Genomic DNA, 21278 nt, shown 5'->3' on the forward strand with positions numbered 1-21278 from the left:
CAAAATGCACTGCTCATTCACATAAGCATACAAAGCTGCAAAGTTTAAGTTTGCTACAATTCTGGGTAAGAAATGGCAACATTTTGACCTTGTTCCTTGCTTCGTGTTGCAGTCAACTACCAGAAGACCCGTTGTCCTTGCACGTACACAAGGAACAAATAATAATTCCCACAGGAGAGAACTTGTAGGTCAACTAGTTCAACCCCCTGCCGCCCAAGTGGGAGACCCTACACCATTTCTGACAAATGGCACTCCAATCTCTTCTTGAAAGTCTCAACTGATGGCACTCCCACAACTTCCAAGGGCAAGCTGTTCCATTGGTTGATTGCTCTCATTGTCAGAAAGTTTCTTCTTATTTCCAGGTTAAATCTCTCCTTGTTCAGTTTCCATCCATTATTCCTTGTCTGGCCTACAGGCACTTTATAAATAGCTTGACCCCTTCCTCCCTGTGGCAGCCCCTCAAATATTGGAAGACCACTATCATGTCTTCCCTGGTCCTTCTCTTTACTAGACTAGCCAAGCCAAGTTCCTGCAACCGTTCGTTGTATGTTTTAGACTCCAGTCCCCTAATGATCCTGGTTGTTTTCTCTGTACTTTTTCTAGAGTCTCAACATCTTTTTTATAATGTGGTGACCAAAACTGGATGCAGTACTCTAAGTGTGGTCTTACTAAGGCTTTATAGAGTGGTATTAGTACTTCCCTTGATCTTGATTGTATCCCTCTGTTAATACAACTTAGGATTGCATTAGCTTTTTTGGTTGCTGCTGCACACTGCTGGCTCATATTTAGCTGGTTGTCCACTAAGACTCCAAGATCCCTCTCACAGTTACTGCTATTGAGCCTGGTTTCACCCAGTCTATATGTGTACTTTTGGTTTTTCTTGCCTAAGTGTTGGACTTTACTTTTCTCTATATTGAATTTCATTTTGTTAGATATGGCCCAGTGTTCTAGTTTGTCAAAAGAGATGGTTTGCATCTATCAAAGAAAGGGACTGAGTTACTTGGCATTAAATTCACAGATTTCCTGGATAAACATTTAAACTGAACAGCGGGGACAGAGAATTAATGGATTCCGAACATTTCTGTCCCCAGCAACCTAAAACTAATAAGGATACCAGTGCATGCAAAATAGATGTTTGTGCAGGTAAGATTATCAACCTTGTGCCAACCAAAACCAAGCATTTAATAGTGAGTGCCATACCATGTGCACTAATCAAACAGGTGGCAACAAAGGAGGGACAGGCAGGCACAACACAGGTTATGTACACAGTAAACACAGTGTCAGACATAAAGATCTCAAGTGCCTATATACAAATGCACAAAGTCTGGGGAACAAACAGGATGAACTCGAACTACGAATACATGAAGGTAAATATGATATAGTTCGAATAACAGAAACTTGGTGGGATGAAACCTATGACTGGAACATACTGGTAGAAGGATACAAACTATTAAAAAAAACCAGACCCCATAAAAGAGGAGGTAGAGTTGCACTGTATGTAAAGGACCACTATATTGCTACAGAAATGCATGAAGCCAAAGATGAAAACCTCCTAGAATCTCTTTTGTACAGTTTTTCATTGGACCAGCTGCAGACATCATGACTAACAAAACCAAAGCCTTCCCTTTTACACCACTCCTTTAGCCACACATTAAACTCTGCTACATGCTGCCCTTTCCCTTTTTTGTTCCTTGAATATTGGTAGAACCTCTGAAAAGATAAGCCTACAGATCATATTACTAAGGTCATACCCCAAGCTCTGGAAGTCTTTCTAAACACAAAGTACATCCTTCTGGGACAGATCATTTGTACCAAGATATATAATAGCATCAACATCACAGGCCTTGCTGGCATTCTTGACTATCTTAAGAATACGCTTCTTGTCTCTGCTGGCAGTAGCACCTGGTAGACACCTGACCTCTTTCAAAACCTCAGTATTATTTCCTAAATTTACATCCCTTACAATTGAGTCCTTAACCAGAAGGTGGCTTCTTTTTTTGGATGTCTTGCTCTTCTTGTGTGACTGGGGCGTAATACCTGATTCACACTTTCTCCTTTCCAAAGTAAGTTCTTCTTCTAGGACCATGATCCCCAGCTTACTTGAGTTATCATTATCACAACTACCTTGACCTGTCACTTTAGTGTCCCTATTAAAGTCAGCAAGGGCACTGTATCTGTTATGCTGGGACATAGCAAAAGCTTTGCATTTATAGTCCACAGCTCTCACCCTGCCAGATCCCATGGTTGTCCATACTGCCCTTTTCCTGAAGGATCTTTGTGGTAGTGGGGGCTGGTAGCACGGCAGCTCAATAGATAGCTGGATTGGCACCTAATTTCTGCTTGGAGAGCACAGATTAGAGATTCTAGATAGGTAATCTGTCCATGTAGACTGGTATTTTTTTTTATAAAGAGGACAGTATCCAAGTTTGAAAAGAGTACTGTGAAAGACAGCTGTAAAACAAGTATTACACTGAACTAAGCCAGTCATTTTGAAATAAAATAAAATCACAATCTCAAGCACACTTACCCTAAATTCTTGGTTTATAGCTATCTTTCTCCTTTCTACTCACCCTCTGCTTCCTTCACAAGCAGCCAGCAGCTCCTCCCACAACCTCTGGGAATTTGAAATGCAATGGAAGCAATTCAAACTGCCTCTCTCCTTTGTATTCGCCCTCTGCTTCCTTCACAAGCAACCAGCAGCTCCTCCCACAACCTCTAGGAGTTTGCAATGGAAGCAATTCAAATTGCCTCTCTCCTTTTTACTCGCCCTCTGCTTCCTTCGATCTGCAGCCCTACCAGCAGCTCAGCCTCCTCTTGAGCATCGAGAAGCAGTGTGGTTGTATTTCCAGCAGCCCCCAGATCTCCTTGATCCCTGGCTGAGTTAGACATTGTTTCCAGACCACCTCAGAAGATAAAAGAAATAAATCTCCGGTGGGCTGGTAAAACAGAGATCTTGTATGTCAGGTGAGGCTCCACTCAAAATCCAAGAAAGAAAACATTAGACTCCATTGTTTTAGAAAAAAGGACTTTTACTGAAAATTGACATGGTAGCATCAGAATAATACAAGATCTGAAGCAATAGGTGTGAAAATCACATATAGAAAGTTACCTCAGTAGTTCCCCCAATAGTTCAAACTGTCCATCCAATCTGAGATGTGTATAATGTCATGTGAGGCATCTTCAGGTAGTGTTTCAGACATCTGGTATGCAGTTGACTTTGGCTTAGGCAAATAAGGGGCTACATCTGCGCAGTAAGTAAGTAAGCAAGCATAGTCAAGAAAGATCCCAAGTTTTACATTTCATCAACTAAAACCTCCAGTACTCCCCCCCATGAAGTCCATTTATTCTTCCCTCCCTCCGTTTCTATGGCAGCTGGAAAGATAAGCAGAAGGAGGATTCTTGGAGGCTGACAGCTATTAAGAAAGGTGGGGGCTGCTTTCCAAGAGCATGTTTCTCCTTTTCTCATCCAGGGAGGTAAAATATTCTGCCTTTTTAATAGAATATTTCATTCTTCTAGAAGGGTAAGTGCTAATCTTCTACATGATTGTGAGAATATGCGGTAGTCCTAAGTGTGGAGCTGATATAAGACACTTTTTTCAATGCTGTTGTAACTTTGACTGATCTTTAAACAAATGGTTATAAGTCGAAGACTGTAGTAAAACTGTATTATAAATGACTGTCCTGTATATCTAATGATGTTTGTAAAATTATACTACTTCATCTGTCTAATTCAGAATCTCTAACCGGCCGGGGAAGAGAGAGAATAGTTTTAAGTGAGTGGTAGGCGAGAGCATGAACACAGCTCTATTTGTACAAGTGATGGGTACACATGCACTCACTGTTCACACAAATGGAGCTGCATGTGTTCTCACCCACCTACTGCATGCACACTTGACCTTGCTCACCGCTTCCACATCCCAGTTCTGAATCGACTGCAACCCAGTAGTGAGGCATAGTCTCAGGGTTGGGGATCCTGCTCTAATTCATAAATTTTGTTGGAAGTCCTTTAATGAAGGATTAATTCTGGTTTTTTTCTTAATTTGTATTTATATATTAATATAACATTTTGATTAGTTTTGTTTTATTAAAAATGCCAAATCCAGTAACCTTCCTTATTATAAATCAGTATGACTGCATTATAGTCCTGGAGAAATTTATTGCTATTACTAATTAATATGATTGATGTTGTTATTAAGATGGTTTCCTCTTTGTTATAAATGAAACAAATTATCCTACATTCAGCTAGGAGAATGGAATAATAATGTTTTCTTGAACATGTTGTAGTTGTTTCAGTTTATGGGCCTTTTCCCTTCCCCAGCAAGAAGTTAATATAACTAACCAAAACCTGAGTCTACTGAACAGTAGATTACTGTTTCATAGCAGCAAGTTAAGCACATCTGTATTGCTATCTGTCTTTTGAACAATTACATTTTTTATATTCCTTCTTTCAAAAACCTGGGGTATTTTTTTCATCAACTATTAGAAAAAAAATCTGAATACAAAGGTAGCTGGGATGTTAACCAAGATGACTGGTTAATTAATATTTCTGAGGTGTAGTAATTTGACCATATATAAAAAAATTAAAGTACAGACCATTATAGATTTATATAAATTCATGATATTGTGGGGCTTTTTCTTGTCTATATAATGCTTCTTTTTATAATGATCAAAGACTTTTTATTTTTATAGTAGCTGTATACTGAATCAACATTTCCATTAAGTTTTCTATCACTGACGTTTTACTGATACTCAACTATGTGGAATTACATGGAAATTTAATGCACTTATCTTCTGGCTTTAGCAGAAAACTGGCATTTGTTATTCCTGTTGTATTGTTTCTGTGTGTGTATAAAGAAAACAGGGTGGAGAAGAAAGTCTTAAGTCAAATCCACTCAACCATATATCATATGGTTCTGGTATCTGATGGAGTAGAAGGCATCTGTTTTTTTTCTTATCTATACAGTATGTTTGCTTGGTATCAATACAAAATATAAGCTCAGTGTCCCTGCTCAAAATGCCATTCTTCATTTCAAATTTCCAGGTGCTGTCCATTGTAGTGTATGAAAGTCCCTTTCAGAAGATTAGTGAGTAGTTACCACCGTGGCCTCTTTTATATGAAATGTTCTATCACATACCATACTGTCAGCGTGACAGTATTCACTCTAAAGGTGCTTTAGGGATTGGGAATTAATACACCACATGACTTCTAGGATTTGTGTATGCAGTGATTTGATGAGATGAAAGTGATGTGGTTTATTTTGCAGTTGGGCCACATGGTAACCCTATTGGACAGTAGTTAATCTTGCTTCCTCCTCAGTATGCTATTGTGTTTTGTGAGACCTAAGAAGAGAGGGCTATTAGAACCCTGGCCTGTAGTTCAAGGATCATAGGTGATTTCTACAGGCTTCCTGGTCCACAAACATGAGGAGGTAATAGGTTATGTAGATGACTATTGATTGACCAAGCTAAGCAGACTACTGAACTGCAGCTATCTACACCTGTACAACGCACATAGTACTGATTTATAGCTCAATGGGTTTGTGATGCCATCTGGCAGGTTACAGTTTTAATGCTGCACACTGGAATAAGCTTTTATTCCCCAATTGTAGTAATATATCTGTTCAAATTCTCCATGATTTGTTTCTGTGCAGTTTTTGGCAGATTGGACTGGCTTTTATTAGAGTATTTTTGAAAAATAGAAAATAAAAAATTTAGCTTTCCATTTTCTGTCACCATTTTGCCAAATTCTCCAACCAGCTGGCCAACTATTTTATTTACTTTCTTTTTTTTTTTTGAAACAAATGTTATTAATTTTAAAGACAAACAAACCATCATTAACCATTGAGTACATACAACCTCTTTCCATTATAAATTTTTACAAGTCGAATAAAACATTGTTTTATACAACATAATTCTATTTTACCCCGTTTCCATATGGACATATAAATATCTTTTAACAAATTTCTCATTATTTCTCTTTACTCTTATTCAATTTCATTATTATTATTATTTTTTCTATATTTATCCATTTTATAGTCATCATCTTCATTTCTCTCTGACTTGTTTACCATTATTCTCATCCAACATTCCTCCAAGGTTTTATTAATTCTCAAACAAACATAAACACACAAAACACAAAAACGTAAAACTTCTTTTTAGAAAGTAGCTTGGCCCCAGATTACCTCTCTTTATATGGACTTCAATTAAATTCATGCTCATCTTATATACCATTACCTATCTTATTTACCATTCTATATCTTCTACATAGCTTCTCCCCGCTTTTCACTCTTCTTAATTCTATTTTATTTATTTCATTTTAATTTAAATCATTATACTTGTATCTTTTGTCCATTCTTTCCAAATTATCCATTTATCTCATTCCCTATAGTAAAAAAAAAGAGTTTCTCCTGGAATCACTAATCAAAGTATGATGCCTTTCTATCGTCCCCCTAAATTAACATTTAAAATAACGCCTAATACCCAATCTGATTCTGCTTAGTACATTCTACCTACTAACTTTTCAAAAAGAAGAAAAAATAATAAATCCAAAATGATTAAATACATAGTTAGATAATAAATCTAAATATTAAATCTTGTAACATTCCAATTATCTATTTCAAAAACAAATGCTACAATAATAAGTTTATAATAACATCAATACAATAGTCAATTAAACTCTTTAATTAAACTCAATATTTTAGACATTCCCTTTAATATTTTGTTAAATTTTAAAGTCTATCATTACTAAACATTTCAATATTTTAATCTTTTATTAATTCTTATAACTTTCTAATTTTCTATTTCTAATACAAATACTACAATACCATCTTATGTACCTTGCAGAATCTTCCTTTTTAAAAAAATTATACATTACCCTTTATCCCTAAAAAAAATTCCTTTTTTCCCATCCTGTTTCATACCTTTGTGGCTTTTCCCCCCCTTTTCCCTTCCTTTCTTATCCCACCTGGCCTTTTTATCCCCCCATCTCCTAACCTCCGCCTTTTTAGCTTCCCCTCTCTGTTGTATTCCTTTTTTCTTTTGCTTTCTAACATTGTATTGATTTTGCATCTTATTTTTCTCTTTCTTGGGTGTTTTTTTGGGTCTTAAGTCCTTCATTTTCCTTCCTCTCTTTCTCCTTTCTTTCTTAATTAAACTTTTGGATTCATTAAAGATGGCATCTTCTTCTTCTTCTTCTTCTGCTTCCTCCATCTGTTGTTGTGTTTGCTGACAAATAGCAAGCGCCATTTCTAAAAAATTAAAGGCTTCTTTCACAGCGTCCTTGCCTTCTTTCTTTATTTTTCCATATTCCTTTCTAAGTTCATCAACAGGTAAAGCCATTATAAACCTTTTCTTCTCCCCCCCCCCCTTCTTCCTTTTCTTAAAACAACCAAGATGTTTCAAAAGTTAAAACAGTTCCCCAAAGTCCCAGAGTCATCAATCAGTCCAAACAAAACACAAAATTCTCACTTTCTCTTTCTGGGGTAATATCAATAAAAAGAAGAAAAAAAAGCCCAATCTGTATTTTAAAGCCTTGTTGCAATTAATTTCAAGTCTCAAAATCTTCAAGGCATCTCCTCCAACAAAATCTTGATGTTCTTTTTTTTTGTCCTCTCCCTTCCCACTTATAACAAGGAGCCAAATTTTTACCTTCTATAAAAAGACAGGTTTCTCAATGTCCATTTGTTGATTCCGTAGGGAAGGAGAGTAAACTTTCCCTTTCAGCACCTCAAATTCGCCGCTTGAAAATCTCCTCTGGAAATAAAGTATCATTCAAAAAGTCATGGTTTTCAGGATGATAGGTGTATCTTAAAGTCCTGGGTCAACCAAAAAAAACTTTCTCTTCAAAACTTTATCTCTCTTCCTCCTGCGCAGTCTTACCCAGCTGCCGGCTTCTTTGTGGCGGCCATTACAGACCGCCGCTCCACCGCCTTGAGAGAAGGGGGTTTTGCCGGCTGGGGAGGGGGTCTACGACACCCCCAAACCCTTCTCCGGATCCCCCCTATCTTCGGCTGCCTCTACGGGGCAGCCTTAGCCTCCAGACCCGTCGGGATCGGAGGCACCAAGACGGCTAGCGCAACAGGGATCGCGCAGGATCGCGAATCCCTGCCGCTGCCGAAGCCTGGCAAACCGGAAGCCTTTATTTACTTTCTTCTTATTCCACATATATCCCAAGAACTGTTTTGTGTTATTTTTGGCATTTGTTGCGAGTCTCAACTCATTCTGAACTTGATCCCATGTTATCATTGCAATGTCAAGCATATTCTGAATTGTTTTTTCCTTTAAGATTTTTATTCATACCCTACAAACCTTTGTTCCTCCCTCATATTATAACCTTCAGATGGAAGTATAATAAAAGCACCATCGTATGCTCTGAAATGTGTTCTTGCTTTGCTCATTATTTTCAATATATTTCCAGGCTTCTTAGGTAGTATCATTTGTTCCAATATGGAGAAGAAAGGGATAAGTTTGATAAGATGGATCATCCTCTGCATTGTATCCGATATTTTTTCACCTGGAAACAACACACTTTCCTAGATATCATATCTGGATTGCCAATTGCTGACTCTGTTCTTCTTAGCAGTGAATGACCCATTACACCACATGCCATTTCCTCTCTGAGGTAAGTGTAAGATCTGAAACCAATTGTCATTCCAATGACAGGAACCTGGTCCTCAAAGTTATATGCTCCCAGTATTGTACACTTTGTGTTCTCTGCACTTTTTAAAAATCTAGCTATTCCTGTCTGCACATACGTTTGTGTAGGGCGGAGGGGGGTCAGTGGTGGGATTCAAAAATTTTACTAGCAGTTCTGTGGGCGTGGCTTGTGGGTGTGGCTTGGTGGGGGTCATATGACTGAGTGGGCATGGCCAACTCAACATCACTCAAGGCAAGGTGGGGCAGCACCTTGCTGTGAGTGACATCAAGTTGGCCACATCCACTCAGTCATATGACCCCACCACCACCAAGTCACGCCCACCAAGCCATGCCACAGAACCAGCAGAAAAGTTCAGTCAAGTCTTCTAGCGTTCAACCTGGCTGCTTCTCTCTGCCGCAGCATTCAACCTGGCTGCTTCTCTCCTCCTTCTTGGCCCCAAACATACAGAGCAAACAGGCACACATCTCATGCCACACACCATCTCCTCACAGAAGTCCTAGCCCCGTGAGATGTGTGCACGCCCTGTGTATATGCCCGAGAAGAAGAAGACTTGGCTGAACTGTTCTGCTTCCCTTCACAGCGGAACTGCTCAGAAGGCAGCTCCTGTGGTCTGTCCCTTTATGATTTTCCCCCCCTTCGCACATCGAAGTACCTTAAAGAGACAGATTGCAGCGGCTGCCTTCCGAGCATCTTCTCTGCAAAGGGAGGCAGAAAAGTTCAGCCAAGTCTTTTCCTCCTTCTCAGCCTCATGTTACAGCAAAGATGCACACACCTCATGGCACTGGGACCTTCTATGAAGAGACATGGGCAAGTGCATGGGCAAGTCCCTCCGGTACAGCAGTCCATTCTCCTGGCCAGGTCTGGCTGCGAGTGGCACCAGCAGTCAATGGGATGGTGAGGCTTGGCCGCCTCTTTTTTGGCACGAGAAGCCTGAAACCACTGCCTCTTTTTTGGTGCGAGAAGCCTGCAGCCGCCACCTCTTTTTCAGCATGATAAGCCTCCAGCCACCACTTCTTTGCCAGCTGGAACTGAGTGGCAGCGGTGGCTGGAGGCTTCTTGTGCTGAAAAGAGGCAGTTGCAGACTTCTCACACTGAAAAACAGGTGGTGGCTGCAGACTTCTCATATCGAAAAAAAGGCGGCAAGTTGCAGGCTTCTCCTCACACCGAAAAAGAGGCAGTGGCTGGAGGCTTCTTGTGCTGAAAACTACTGTGGCTGGAGGCTTCTCGCAAAAGGCGGTTGAGCCTCGCCGTGTCCCCCTCCACCAAGGCAGTCCTTTGGAAGTTGAGCAAGGCAGAGGATGAGCAGGTGGTATGCAGCTGGAGGCCCTGGGGAAGGCCAGAGCCAGGGACTGATGTATCACTACTTTGAGGGCCAAGTTGGAGGGCAAGTGGGTAGCATATGTGAGGAGACCTCAGGGAAGGCCAGAGCTAGGATATGGTGTGGCCCCTGACCCGTGGTGGAGGGCAAGTGGGCAGGTGGTATGCGAGTGGAAGGATGGCGAGAGCCAGGTTTAAAAGGCGGCTGAGCCTCACCGTGTCCACCATGAGTCAGCACTCAAATGGGGCCTGAGTTGATGGTGGCAGAGACAGGTAGGTCGGGCTGGAAGTCAATTGAGGCTTGCTTGCAGGCTCACTCAACCAGGGAGATCAGGGCTACGGCAGAAGGCAGGCAGCCATGATGGGTGAAGGCAGGCAGCCATGGCAGGTGAAGGCAGGCAGCCATGGCAGGCAAAGGCAGGCAGCAATGGTGAGTGGGAGAGGGTAGGGCAGAATGGGGCGAGTGAGCTTAGGTGAGTGGATGGGAAGGGTCAAGCAGTAACCAGGTGGGCAGGTGGGTAGGGCCAACCAGAGGTGGTATTTGCCAGTTATCCGAACTAGTTAAAATTTCCACTAGTTAAAAGGTCCAAACTGGCTGAATACCACCATGGGAGTGTAAGATCGGAAACAAAGACTTTCAAAATATACCATGTAAGTCAATTACATAATCCAGTAGCACAATCACTGGTTGATAAATCCCATTGACTTTTGTAAGGTTTATTTCTCAATAAACTTTACAAAAGTCAATGGGATTTATCCTACAAAAGAACATTGTAGCATGCTGAACATATTAAGTTTCTCTGCCATGGGGATTTCATTTTAATATTATAAAAGATATATAATCTTATAAAAGACCAGTTTAGAAAACAAGCGCTAAGATAATCAAACTATACAAATAAGCTTTTATAATAAGCTTTTAAGATAAATCAATTCATAAACCTTATCATTTGATAGCATCTCTAATATTCCAAATTTTGTGGGGTATGGAAATGTATGTCTACTTTGCTAGGCAAAAGTATCAGCACTTTATATGCCCTGTAGTACAAGCTGTTCACTGCAGGTTCATTATGACTGGTTTGAATGGACAATTATTTAACTGGGGAGTTAGGAGCTGTGGAGTATGTTTTATGGTTAGGGATATCTAAGACTCTAAATTTTATCACAGTGAATGATTCCTTTCCTATTTATATACATGTGATTTCTGCCAAATGTCACAACAATGATCAGATGCCCAAGCAATTGATTCCTTTGAATCCAGAAACACTCTAGTAAATAAAGGATTAAGCTTTATTATTAACTCAAGAATAAGAAAAAAAACTTTTATACCAAGCGAGATATCCCAACTTCTCTTATAAGCTGACAACAGCTTCTTCATAATGACAGTAGAGGTACCCCAAAACTGGCCAGTTCCAGGGGTGGGATTCTACCAGTTCTGACTGGTTCTATAGAACCTCTTGTTAACTTTCTAAGTAGTTCGGAGAATGGGTATTTAAAAGAAATCTCCTTTTCCACCCTTATTATATTCTTGGCAGTATGTCTAGACTTACTGTCTCCGAAGGAGGTTTATTTTTCTTTCCTGATACTTTCTTAAAGGGGAAGGGTTGTTTTAAGCTTTTTACATTGCTATTGGGAGGAAATACTCCCCTGGAAATACTTCCAGCCTGCATGCAATGATCAGCACTTTGAAGAAATAATTGAATAACAAAGCAGAGCTGTGGAAAGAAGCTTTCTAATGACAAGGAACCAAGATGAGTGACATTCAGCAAGGCTTCTTGGCTAGCTAGAAATATTGACATTCAAACATGAGTTTACATACCCTTTATGAGTTTTGGTCTAAAACTGGTTTTTGGTGAAGGTTAATTCTGTGCTTGGTGAAGTTTAATCCTGTGTTTATTGATGGGATAATTTTCCCTATTCAGCTCCAACAAGCAACAGCTACTGTTGTGATTTAATTATTTGTATTGTGTTTGAATTTTTTCTTGCCTCGTCGTTTCTTTTTCTATCTGGGGAAGGAGTCTTCCTTCACTGCTTTAGTGGTATCTGGCACTGTCCTTTTGGGGTGTACTTCCAAGAGGCAGGATGCAAGCTTTGCACTGATTTTTTTACTGCCTTTCTGGAGAGCATGTGACCTTTCTTTAAATCTGGATGGTTTCCTTAGAATATCTTTTGAGGTAAATGAGACTAGCTGGTATTTTTAAGTGGTGCAAATGGATCTATGGATTGCTTCTCCTGGGTGTGCTCTTTATGCAGAGCTTAAATGATCTCTCTGCTAAAGGGTTTCACTTTATGAGCAAGAGTTGGCTGCTGATAGCTATCATTGCATTTTAACTATTTTAATTCCTCAAGGTGCTCTGGCACCCTGCCTGATTTGTAACTCTGGCTTGCATGTATTTTTAATGATTGGTATTTAGGGCAGCTTTTTGCAAGCAAAGAAGCTTTTTGTATTTTTGTACAAGTAATCCTTGACTTACAACAATTCATTTAGTGACCAAAGTTACAATGGCACTGAAAAAAGTGATTTATGACCGTTTTTCACACTTATGACCATTGCAGCATCCCCACTGTCATGAGAGGCCAGGCAAGGAGAAGGGCCCCTTTATGTGAGTGACATCAAGTTGGCCACACCCACTCAGTCACATGAACACCAAGCCACACCCACCAACTAAGCCACCCCCACAGAACTGGTTGTTAAAAAAATTGAATCCCACCCCTGGTCAGTTCCCACAGTACTCATTGCTAGATTCCATGTAGAAGCTCCCAAGAAACAATAATCCTAATACATTTATCAAGATCTGGCACCATAACTTCATATTGTGATCAGGATACTGCAAGACTTAATCTTGACTGTGTGGAACAGAATTCTGGTAAGGGAATTGAAAGTCTGAGACTTTCATAGTAAGAAAATCTTGGACACTACATAAGAATTCCCTCACCTTTATTTATTATAAGCAAGAGTCAAAAAGCTCAGAATGACTTGTAAACTTCTAGACTTTTCTTATGAAGGAGAAATCAAAATATATCATTCCTCAAAAATAACATGGTCTACACTCCATCCCTGACATATTTTAATATTTTTTATTTTTATTTTATTTATTTTGTCAAGCATGCATTTGATTATATAAAACATGATTATTAATATATGAAATAGATATGAATAAAAGGGGACATTCAGACAGGGACAATAAGTACTTTGGTGCGCTTATGCATGCCCCTTACAGACCTCTTAGGAATGGAGTGAGGTCAACAGTAGACAGTCTGAGGTTAAAGTGTTTGGTGTTAGTGGAAGAAACCACATATTTTTCCTTGCATGAATTTCAAGTCTCCAAGTAATACATTGTACATTTTCCACCTTTTAACGTACAGAATATACATCATTATAGTTATTGGATGCTACATCAAATTTAAAATGGTGATCATAGTTTTGCTCCATCCTGAAAACACTAAACTCCTCCAGCACCTTTTTGGTGTATTATGGTCCTGCTCTGTTTCCCTAAACTGTGAATGCAGAATAAACACACATCTATCTTGCTTAATGGCACACTTTACTCCTTAAGCAGCAGCCACTAGTAGGTGGAGGAGTTGTAATTGCATTGATTTCCTGTATGTTGTGATATATAGTAAACTATCAGCAATATTTTGAACAGCTGTGATCAAAATCCTATAGGCCACTTTATTAGAATCAATTCATGACAGATGCTCTATAATTTGTTTCTAGTTCTAAAAATTTCCCTTAATTTAGAACTCACAAAAAAACCCTTTTTTTAACTGAAACCTTTATCTCACTGAAAGCATCTTTTTTTCACTTTTATACCACCCCCTTCTTTTGCATCATTGGGGAAAAGGAAAATGCTGTACCTTAAAAAACCATGGTGTGAAGTATTGGAAGAAATATCCTTCTGGGTTCATTTCCAAGTGGGGGAAAAGACACTGGATTCATAGAAGTTGCTTGGAAAGGTTTAATGGTGGATAGGACCACATGCCTTGGAGCTCCTGAGCAGAAAAAACAAGGAACAGAAGCTGAGAATCCTTGGTTTTATACCCTCCGTTGGGCCCCACCTTAGTGTTTCCTGTTCCTGTGTAAGAAATATATCCCATTGGCTGTCAGACTCCCAGGGGCAGGGGTCTTAACTAACTTTGTAGACTTTGTCTGGACCACATGGCTTCACCTGAGTGCTGGCTGATGCAATCTTCCCAGGTGCCATGTGGTGAGATGGGTAATCCTATCATTTCCTGAGGGCCATGTCTTAATCCCATCACCCTGGCACTGAAGGAGGGGGTAGGGAGCTGCAGGAAGGTACGTTGTCTTTAAAACATGTTTTTCCTTTTCTCATCAAGGGAAATATAATATTCTGCCTTTTTAATATTTCCTAGAATATTTCATTCTTCTAGGAGAGGAGTGGGTGCTAACTTTCTACAGAAGTAGAAGCTGCTTTTCCTGACTCCTAAACAGTTTTGTTTTTTTAATCAGTATCTGGTCATTGGACTCATTAGAATTATTGCTCTCATTGCATTCTCTGGTTAGGTAATGACAACATTATATAACTCAATTACAAAGAATACACTAATTCCCCAATAACTTTCTAAAATTAAAAATTATTAACTCAGAAAAAAGAAATATGGTATAAAAGTGAAAAGAAGATGCTTTCATGGTATAATTTCAGCAGAAGTCAAACTGTGACAGAAAATTGGTAGAAGAATAGTATTCCTGAAACTCCCAGTAAAATGTTCAGGGAGTGGCTGTACCGTACGAGTGGTGGCATGTGGATGTGCTTTCTGCCACTGGTTGTCACACAGCAGGGGCGTGAGATGTTAGCGGTGAGAATGAGCCTACAGCGAAATATTTATGAATATTAAATTGAACTAGTTGCTAGTGATTTTTCTCTTCAGATGGGCGGGGAGTTACTCGCTTTCTTAAGAGATTATTGTGAATTTCTCAGGGTCATTCCCAAGTGAGAACAATCACTTCGAAGAATCTTCGGTTCCGAAATTTCACTTGCACTGTTCAGTATAAGGCATTCACCATAGAGATGAGCGAGAAAGAATGACATCACCATGTCTTCAGGATGTATAACCAATGAAGGCCTCTTAATTTAAAAAACACTTGGTCGCCTTCGCTCAGCACCACGCCCTTCTACATTCGCACCCTTGATCCTCCTCTTCCTCTCCTTTCGGAAAACACGTGAAACCCATTTCAGGCCCCGCCCACCTCCCTTCCCCCTTATCTTTTTCATTTGGAGGAGGAGCCGACTGGCTGGTGAGACGCGTCTGGTAGTAAGCGGTTGTGGTCAGTGTCGCCTTTAATCCGGCGGTCCCAGTCTCACCCTAGCGGGTCTCGAGCTAAAAAGAGAAGCAGAGACAGCCTCTACAAGCCCCGTGCTTCCTTCTTCTACCTTAGGTGGGCCTGATCTATCCCTTGCAGATAAGTATGTGCTTTCTTCCACACCAATCAGTTGGCGGCTGCCTAGAACTGGGCGGGCGCGACCTGCTGAGGCTTTCAGCATTTGGCTGGGGAATGGGAGAACGACGCTTCTAAGCCCAGGGCAGTTTTAGAGGAAGAAGGGGGGCTGCCTAGGGCAAGTGTGCGTGGAGTGCCTTTGGAGGCCGACGGCGGAGCCCTTGCTTTGGGAAGAGCTTTCCCTTTTCCGGAACTCTTGCCTTTCTTTTCTGCTCGCTTGTCCTTGCTTTTTTCCCCTACTGAATGGGCCGTCGTGGCGCTCCCTTTTCCCATGCCTTGAACGCAATGGGCGCGCCACGGTGCTTGTGTGGGTGGGTAGCTGGTTGGTGTTAAGGCGGCTTCAGGGCTGCTTTCCTCTTCGTTATACTGAAGTGTATCGCAGAAAAAAGTGATGGAAGCTTTTCTGTGTAAGGCGCTCGTTTTTCCCCTGCAGTGTTAAACTTATTCAAAGCGAGATATGCTGGGTCTACCTGCTTGAGTCCAGACAGACCTGTGGTTGGCCTTAACTGGGAAGGGGTAGCAATTCCAGTAAAGAGAAAAGCTTAGCTGACTCTATTGAAGTGAAGCACTAAGCAGTCGTTCTGGGACACTAGCTACAGATTTCTGAAGATTTCTGTTACAAATGCTGCCTCTAAATAAGATTCTATTATTGGTTATGATGGATACTTATACACATTGGTAGACCTGTTCATTACTTGAGGGGCAGTGTGGAATAGCTGTTGGGGCCCCAAGCTAGACACTGGGAGACCCTGAGTTACTCAACTCTTGTGCAAAGCCAGCTGTGTGATTGAGCCAGTCCATGTCAGCCTGAAAAAACAAAGATAAATCATTTCTACAAATTGGACTTGTTCAGTGTTCACTCACATGATTTACTTGAAAGTGCACACATCCACACAAATGTTCTGTATTCAATCCTTTAAGGGTTATTTAGTTGTGCTATTTATACATTATATTTAGGAATTAAAATCCAGTAAAAGCAACAATTCTTCAGGAAAGTAATTTGCTTGTGAATATAGCATTTATCATTTTACTAATTTACTAATTTGAAAGTCCATATGTAGTTATTTTATGACTATCAGTCGGTGAGTTGTTGAACAAAAAAAGCCTGAATATTTTAAATCCTATTAATGCAAACAATTTTTCTTGTTTTAGGTCTTACCTTTGTGTGAAATATCTGCAGGAAAAAATGGCAACAAATAAGCCTAAAAGTCAGAATTCTTTGGCTCTGCATAAAGTAATTATGGTAGGCAGTGGGGGAGTAGGAAAATCTGCATTGACTTTACAATTCATGTATGATGAGGTAAGAATTCAAAATGTTTTCCTTTAAATTGCTATACAAATTTTCAAGGTATATGAGAGCAACTGAAACAATATTACATTAATCAGTACTTAATACATTTCAGCTATATCAGTGGTTGAAGTAGTTTAGACACAATCTGAGAAAATTACGTAATTAAAATAGCTGAGGGTGTTTTAGTTATATTTGGAAGAGTCAAAATTTGAAACAAAATGGTATCTTCATTGTTTCTGGCTTCTAGGTTTAAACAAAAAATAGTGTGATTAAAAACTTTTTTTTTTTTTTTGCATAAGGCAATTGTACTGTATAAAGGATTTGGTTTAAGACTGGCTGTTGGTTTTAAGTCTTCCTCTCAAGAGTCAGGTAGCAGCTGTGGCTCTTTTTGCAAGTCCAGCTACTAGTGCCTGTTTTTTGACCAAGAGGTCTTGCTATTATGGCTCATAATTCCCATTTGGGTTATTATAAAGCACTCTGGAGTTTCCTTTGAAGAGTGTTTGAAAACTGCCAACAGTCCAGAATACAGCGGTGCAGGCAGTTTTTGCTTCTCTCACTAAGCCTAATAAGACAGCTGCTCTGCAAGCTGCGCTGGCTCCTTGTAAGTTTCTGGATGAAATTCATGGTGCTGGTTTTCAAAGCCCTGCATGTGGATGAAGTTTTTTCTCCCATTGTTTCTGTTTGCCCTATCAGATCTTAAAGAATAGGCACACTCCAGGTTTTTTCCATTAAGTACTCTTCATTTTGTTGGATTTAGGAGTCCTAATTTTTCTGTCACTGCCTGCCTTGTTGAACAGCATCCCCCAGATTGCCTTAACTTTTTTGGTCTCTGGCTACTTTCTCAGGTGTTTGGGTCTGTTGAGGTTTGGATTATTAGAACTGGAACACACTACCTCTCATGTTTTGGGTTATTTTCAACTGACAGTTTTTTAATATTTGTATACATTCTGAGTTACTTCTATAAGATAAATTGCCTTATATACTTCATTGGACAAATAAATACCATATAATCTTCCACCAGTGTTAGATAGGGCTGAACAAGAATGAGTTTTTGAAATCATTAAAAATTTGTTGTTTAGAATGGAATTGACTATTTTGTTAACAGTTTGTAGAAGATTATGAACCTACCAAAGCCGATAGCTACAGAAAAAGAGTGGTCCTGGATGGAGAAGAAGTTCAGATTGATATATTGGATACAGCAGGACAGGAAGATTATGCTGCAATTCGTGATAACTATTTTAGAAGCGGAGAAGGTTTTCTCTGTGTATTTTCAATTACAGAGCTTGAATCTTTTGCTGCTACAGCTGACTTCAGGTAATTGGATGAATGTTTTAATATTTTGAATGATGGTAATTTTTGTCTTACAATTCCTTGCCTTTTTATATTGGTAATTCTATAAACACCCAACTGATAAAATAGTACAAGAAAGCTACATATAACTGAAATGTCTGATTAATGCTCCAGATAACCATGTGTAACATGCTATATCACTTCACAGATCTAGGGAAAAATGACAGTTTTAACAGTCTGGAATTAGGATGGCCTCGAAAAGGATGCTTTACAATATGTAAAGCTCTTCTGGCTGTGGCAAAGCATTGCACCCATCACCTCTGTGGTCACATGATGATGATCTACATGCTTGGCAGTTTCTTTACATTTACAACAGTATTTAGTTCAAAATATCACAGATAAATAATTGTATTTTCCATGAGTGTATGGATCAAAAGTGTGTGGTATTTTTTCTTCTCCAGAGAGCAGATTTTAAGAGTAAAGGAAGATGAAAATGTGCCATTTTTGCTTGTTGGCAACAAATCTGATTTAGAGGATAGAAGACAGGTTTCTGTAGAAGAAGCAAAAACTAGAGCTGATCAGTGGAATGTTAACTATGTGGAAACATCTGCTAAAACACGAGCTAATGTTGATAAGGTAAAAGCTATTTCCCATTTTGTGTAATCCTCTTCACGTAAGATTTGCCAACATAATTATATTTAAGTAAATGTATTCCCACAGTGGCTATAAAAATCCTGTACAGTTTAGAAAATTTTAAATTTGAAAGATAGGTAAAAAAAAGTGGGTAGGTAATGAAAACCTATAATTCCACTTTCCAATATTACGTTTTGTTTTATTTTCTGCTGCAATTGTTTCCATCCAAAGCAGAGTTTGAGAAATAAAAAAGCAACTTTGGCATGGAGACTAAAACTAATGGTGCAGATGGTCCACACACTTTTTTTTCCACATCTGACTTTCTGAGTCACTCTGCTCTTTGTTGTCCTTTGCTCTGCAGTTAGTTGCAAAGCAGTTTCTGCCCTATGCTCATATGGAAGAGAAAGGAACATTGGAAGTGGGAGGTGGACAAGTATGGCCCTTTTTCTTTCTGACAGGATGTGGTAGCAGCCCATTTTCTAATTTTCTTATTAGCAGCTTTTTAATACAAGGAAAAAAATAGGAAATTAGGAAAAGGAGGAGCAAAAGAAGAAAGGAGCACAGGTTCTACAAGTAAGGGTGTGTGACTTACGTGAAAAAAGTGACTATGTAACAGAATTCTGTTAAAAGTTCAGATACAAGAGTCTGAGTCAGCAAATGTAACTCGCTCTATAAAGTACAGCACAGAATGGTTGAAGTATATGTGATAGCCAATGAGTTATTTGAAAGTTTGACTGCTAGCTTGAAAGACTAGTTCTGTAGTCTTTGGTTATATTTTTCATGTGTTAAATTTTAAATGTAAATTATTGTATTAACCTATTGTCAATTGTGGAAGATCTTTGTTTTTGCTGTTGAGGCATAGCAAAACATTTTCTAAGTTTCAGCATATAATTTGGAATTAAAGATATATCATGGCTTAATTAGTAGCTAAATGAAATTAAGTACATGTTATATTTAGGCATTCAGTCAATTGTATTGATACCGATATTTCTCCTAGGTATTTTTTGACTTAATGAGAGAAATCAGAGCAAGAAAGATGGAAGACAGTAAAGAAAAGAATGGAAAAAAGAAAAGGAAAAGTCTAGCCAAGAGGATCAGAGAAAGATGTTGCATTTTATAACCAAAGTTTCAAACTCTCTTCTACTTCAACCACAATAAAATCCATTAACATAGAGCATGTTATTTGGAGGCTGTTATGGCAGAAATCACTCTTAATAGTTGGGGAATTCTAATACACCACTTAAGGCAAGGTTGGGACAACACTGAAAATCTTCATTGGAAAAAAATAGTTTAAAGAAAAGCAGAATTTAATCCACATAACTTGTTTTCTTTTGCCATGGTTCTTCTGAATGTAGGGGATTTTTTTTTCTCCCATGGGCAATTTATTGAACTGTGAATGAAAAAGCATTACTTTTTATGTTTTTCTTTAAAGCATATACTTTTATATCAGATTTTTATTTTATATCTTACTACCTTGAAAATTACAGTGGTAATGAAAAAAACTAAACAAAAATAGTAAATAAGCTTTCCTTTTTGTTAAGAATTATGCAAATTAGAGAACAGAAACTATCTTCTCTGCTTCTATTGGAATCATTTATTCATGGACCTAGATTAATGGTATAAACATGACAATATTTGAATATGCCTTAATTTAAGAGTATATCTTGCAACGCACTAAATTGTATGTGTGCATCAATGTGAAATATCTTCTAATGCAGTTTTTGAGCATTTTTACTAGCTAACAGTACAGTTGATCAGAAAAATGTGCCATACTCTGAATTTTGAATTATCCAGAATGTATAATTTCCTTGCTTTAGTGAAAATTGCTTTAGTAAAAGTCAACTGATACATTAAATTTAAAAATGAAGTGGGTGCAGTACATTTCAATTGGAAGTTTACTTCTTAATTCAGAGATACTGACATTTACTTTTGTAAGTACTTTATATTTGCCTATTTGTGGAGGATATTTTCCTTAGGTAGGATAGCACTATGCATTTCAAAAGCACAAATAAGGTTCCATTCTGAAAAATATGTAAGCTGTTAGAGTTTATTTTTCTCTGTTTAATGGAAATATACTTTTCTCGTTTATTTCAGTCAGCTGACTATCTTCCTTTGCAATATCAAAATACTGATGATATGCTTCCAAAATTGTCATTAAAATATTTTTAAAAATTGTTTCCAATTCTTTATTGTAAGGAACATTACCATACTGTTAATGTATAACTGAGCTAAATATAAACCTCCAACTCAGAGATTTCAAGGAATTCAGTATAAAAGATGACTTCCAAAAGGCTTTCTAAATATATCTGTAAGCCTCCATCTGAACAAAATAGACAGCATATGTACATAATATGCTAACTGATAGGCTTTATTGATGTGACTTTAGAAAACATTTGTTCAAGAAATTTTGTTCGTACATTCTGCAGTAGATGTTATGTGCGGAATTACTTCTTGATGTGGCTGCTCTAAGCAGACTGGTCCTCATATATTTGTTTTCAGTTTGGCTAACCAAAGGAGTTCAACCACTAGCATTCTATTTGTGTAATGGGAACCAAAGTGTTATGATGCCAATGGACATGTATAATAACAATTGTCATAGGTGGATACCTTACCAAACATTTGCTATTTGAGCCATT

At 38.7% G+C, this 21278-nt stretch overlaps 1 protein-coding gene and 1 long non-coding RNA gene across 7 annotated transcripts in view; one reads left to right on the top strand and one right to left on the bottom strand.

The window, feature by feature from the left end:
* Positions 1 to 14027, bottom strand: part of LOC148128917 (uncharacterized) — a 31626-nt gene extending 17599 nt beyond the window's left edge. Inside the window, exons 1-2 of the long non-coding RNA XR_015746018.1 lie at positions 13829 to 14027; positions 3110 to 3244 (exon numbers count right to left, since the gene is read on the bottom strand). This is a non-coding gene — a long non-coding RNA (uncharacterized LOC148128917). The remainder of the gene's footprint in view (positions 1 to 3109; positions 3245 to 13828) is intronic.
* On the top strand, positions 3377 to 20812 carry RALA (RAS like proto-oncogene A). Of its 6 annotated transcripts, none has more exons than XM_087947689.1 (5): positions 3377 to 3474; positions 16581 to 16728; positions 17825 to 18033; positions 18471 to 18645; positions 19640 to 20812. In XM_087947689.1, the coding sequence occupies exons 2-5, from the start codon at positions 16615 to 16617 to the stop codon at positions 19760 to 19762; spliced, it is 621 nt and encodes a 206-aa protein (XP_087803815.1). In that variant the 5' UTR covers positions 3377 to 3474; positions 16581 to 16614; the 3' UTR covers positions 19763 to 20812. The 6 variants fall into 6 exon arrangements, with proteins under 6 accessions (XP_087803815.1, XP_087803813.1, XP_087803811.1 ...); XM_087947687.1 differs by lacking the exon at positions 3377 to 3474 and adding an exon at positions 14181 to 14267; XM_087947685.1 differs by lacking the exon at positions 3377 to 3474 and adding an exon at positions 15087 to 15368.
* The last annotated feature ends 466 nt before the right edge of the window (positions 20813 to 21278 follow it).

Source organism: Notechis scutatus, chromosome Z (assembly GCF_049901735.1).
Source record: "Notechis scutatus isolate UNSWTSFEM ecotype Mainland chromosome Z, rNotScu1.2, whole genome shotgun sequence".
Classification (NCBI taxonomy): domain Eukaryota; kingdom Metazoa; phylum Chordata; class Lepidosauria; order Squamata; family Elapidae; genus Notechis; species Notechis scutatus.

What these genes read in the sequence shown, in the direction of transcription:
- RALA (XM_087947689.1), top strand. Translation starts at nt 16,615, where the DNA reads ATGGCAACAAATAAGCCTAAAAGTCAGAATTCTTTGGCTCTGCATAAA. An exon ending in GCTGCTACAGCTGACTTCAG is followed by an intron (nt 18,034 to 18,470) that starts GTAATTGGATGA and finishes TTTCTTCTCCAG; the next exon opens with AGAGCAGATTTTAAGAGTAA. An exon ending in CACGAGCTAATGTTGATAAG is followed by an intron (nt 18,646 to 19,639) that starts GTAAAAGCTATT and finishes TATTTCTCCTAG; the next exon opens with GTATTTTTTGACTTAATGAG.